Below are 2500 nucleotides of genomic sequence, written 5' to 3'. Positions count from 1 at the left end.
TCTCACGGTAAATCTTGCGCTGCTCCAGCTGCCAATAGATCTGATCATTCTCTCTTCGAACGGAAACGAGGAAAAAATTCCTGACACGGGTTTACTTGTAGAGCTTGCCAGGTACGTTTTCTCAACAAGCAGTAATCTCTCGATACCCTTGAAGGTATCTTCCAGAAGCAAGTTACTCTTGGTCTCGTTCGACACGCTGAAGAAGAGTAGGTACTGAGGATTCCACTGGAGGGAGACCGCTTCAAAGAAAGGCCTTGGGTCGTTTTGGAACACGACCACGTGGACCATGAAGGCCCCCCGGAGCAGTTCCAGCGGCTGCTCCTCCGACCACAGAGCGCCGTCCGACCCCAGGTCGACCAAGACGTAGGATGCGTTCCGGCCGACGAGAAGACCTCGGGCGTATTCCCAGACGTGCGCCTCCAGACTGGGGTCGAGGTAGAACACCGCATTCCACCCTGCCAGAGGACCTTCCACGATGCCCCTTAGAGACTCTAGGTGGGAGTCCGGCGTGCGCCTCTTTTGGGCGCCACTCCCTGGCACAAAAGATAACACGCCGAGCAACAAGAGCGAAGACAGCAACATCCTGCAGATTACCTACTGTATGGTAGGTAATCGCCATCAATTTTGACTTTTATTCATTCGCCATGGAACAGATGCGCAGGCGTGGTTACACTGCTAATGTCAGACATTTACAAGTATTGACAAAAAAATCTCTATTTTTCGTGTAACAGCAAAAGAGGTTAAGTGTATTTTTTGCGGATTTCTTTAGCATGTTACTGCCTTTGATTACTGAAGTGTTTAAAATGAGACTACAGAAATACATACACACGTAGGCGTGTGTGTGGATATATATATATATATATATATATATATATATATATATATATATATATCTGTGTGTGTGTGTGTGTGTATGCGTGTACATATATATGTGTATATATATATATATATATATATATATATATATATATATATATATATATGTATATATATATGTGTATATATATGTATATATGTATATATGTATGTATATATAAGTATGTTTATATGTATACATGTATGTATATATATGTATACATGTATGTATATATATGTATACATGTATGTATATATAAGTATGTATATATGTATGTATATATATACATATATAATTATATATGCACACACTCTCTCTCTCTCACATACACACACTAACATGTATATGTATATATGTATATTTATATATATGTATATGTATACATGTATATTTATATAGATATGTATATGTATATATGTATTTATATATATATTTATGTATATATATCTACACACACACACACACATGTATGTACATATATATAAATAAATATCTATATGTGTATATACATATATATACATATGTATATATGCACATATATATGTATGTGTATATATATATATGCACACGACACACACATGTATACATATCTGCCTATGTATATAAGTATATACATCTATACACACGCAAACACACACACTCATATATAAATATATATATATATATATGTGTGTGTGTGTGTGTGTGTGTGTGTGTGTGTGTGTGTGTGTGTGTGTGTGTGTGTGTGTGTGTGTATGTAGTTTGTGATTTATGAGTTTTTCTACCATAGTATTAACACGTAGAGTGTTTTACCATTCACATATATATATATATATATATATATATATATATACATATATTATTTGTTTATTTATTTATTCATATATATACATATACATATATATATATATATTTATATATATATATATACATATACACACACATATATATATATATATATATATATATATATATATATACATATATAATTATATATATATATATATATATATGAATACATAAATAAATATATAAGTTAATTAATTTTGGTAGAAAATGGGGATGATGACTGATAAAATAAATATTAAGGACATACAAGCACACATACTCGAGCGCATTATATTACGAATCTGTGAGAATCCAAACTCATTATCATTATCATTACCATTGTTATAATGATTATTGTTATCATTTTCATTACTATTTTCATTATTTGTATTCTTATCATTATTATTCTTATAGGTTTTCTTTTGGAAGCAAGGACACTGCATTGTATATGGATCTATAGTTAGACCATTAGTTTATGCTCCTTTATTATTTACATGGAGCGAGGTTAAGAAGGAAGGAAGGAGGGGAAGGGGGGTTAAAGGAGGGGGGGACGAAGGGAGAGGAATGGGGAAGGAGAAGGAAAGGTAAGGAAAGGGAGGAAGGAAAGAGAGGGGGGCTCAGAGGAAAAGGGAGATATGGGAGCGAAGGAGGATGAAGGAGGAAGAAGAGGGAAGTAGGAGGGAGCAGATGCTGGGATTAAGGTGGGACGGGAGGGGTGAATCTGAGGGAAAATGGAGAGCAAGAGGGGGTGGCAAAGCAGGTAAGGGAAAGGTAGGTGTGTGTATGTGCATATATATGTATATATATGTATGTGTGTATATATATATATATATATTA

General features: G+C 34.4%; 1 protein-coding gene across 1 annotated transcript in view; it reads right to left on the bottom strand.

Annotated features, from left to right (window-relative positions):
- LOC125045996 (ionotropic receptor 21a-like) overlaps positions 1–582 on the bottom strand; it is a 9599-nt gene extending 9017 nt beyond the window's left edge. The window contains exon 1 of the mRNA XM_047643584.1: positions 1–582. This exon is cut by the window's left edge and continues 477 nt beyond it. Within this exon, the coding sequence (XP_047499540.1) occupies positions 1–582 (582 nt within the window).
- Between the last annotated feature and the right edge of the window lie 1918 nt (positions 583–2500).

Source organism: Penaeus chinensis, chromosome 38 (genome assembly GCF_019202785.1).
Source record: "Penaeus chinensis breed Huanghai No. 1 chromosome 38, ASM1920278v2, whole genome shotgun sequence".
Classification (NCBI taxonomy): Eukaryota; Metazoa; Arthropoda; class Malacostraca; order Decapoda; family Penaeidae; genus Penaeus; species Penaeus chinensis.
The sequence above is the reverse complement of the archived record's forward strand: the minus strand, read 5'-3'. Positions and strand labels throughout refer to the sequence as shown.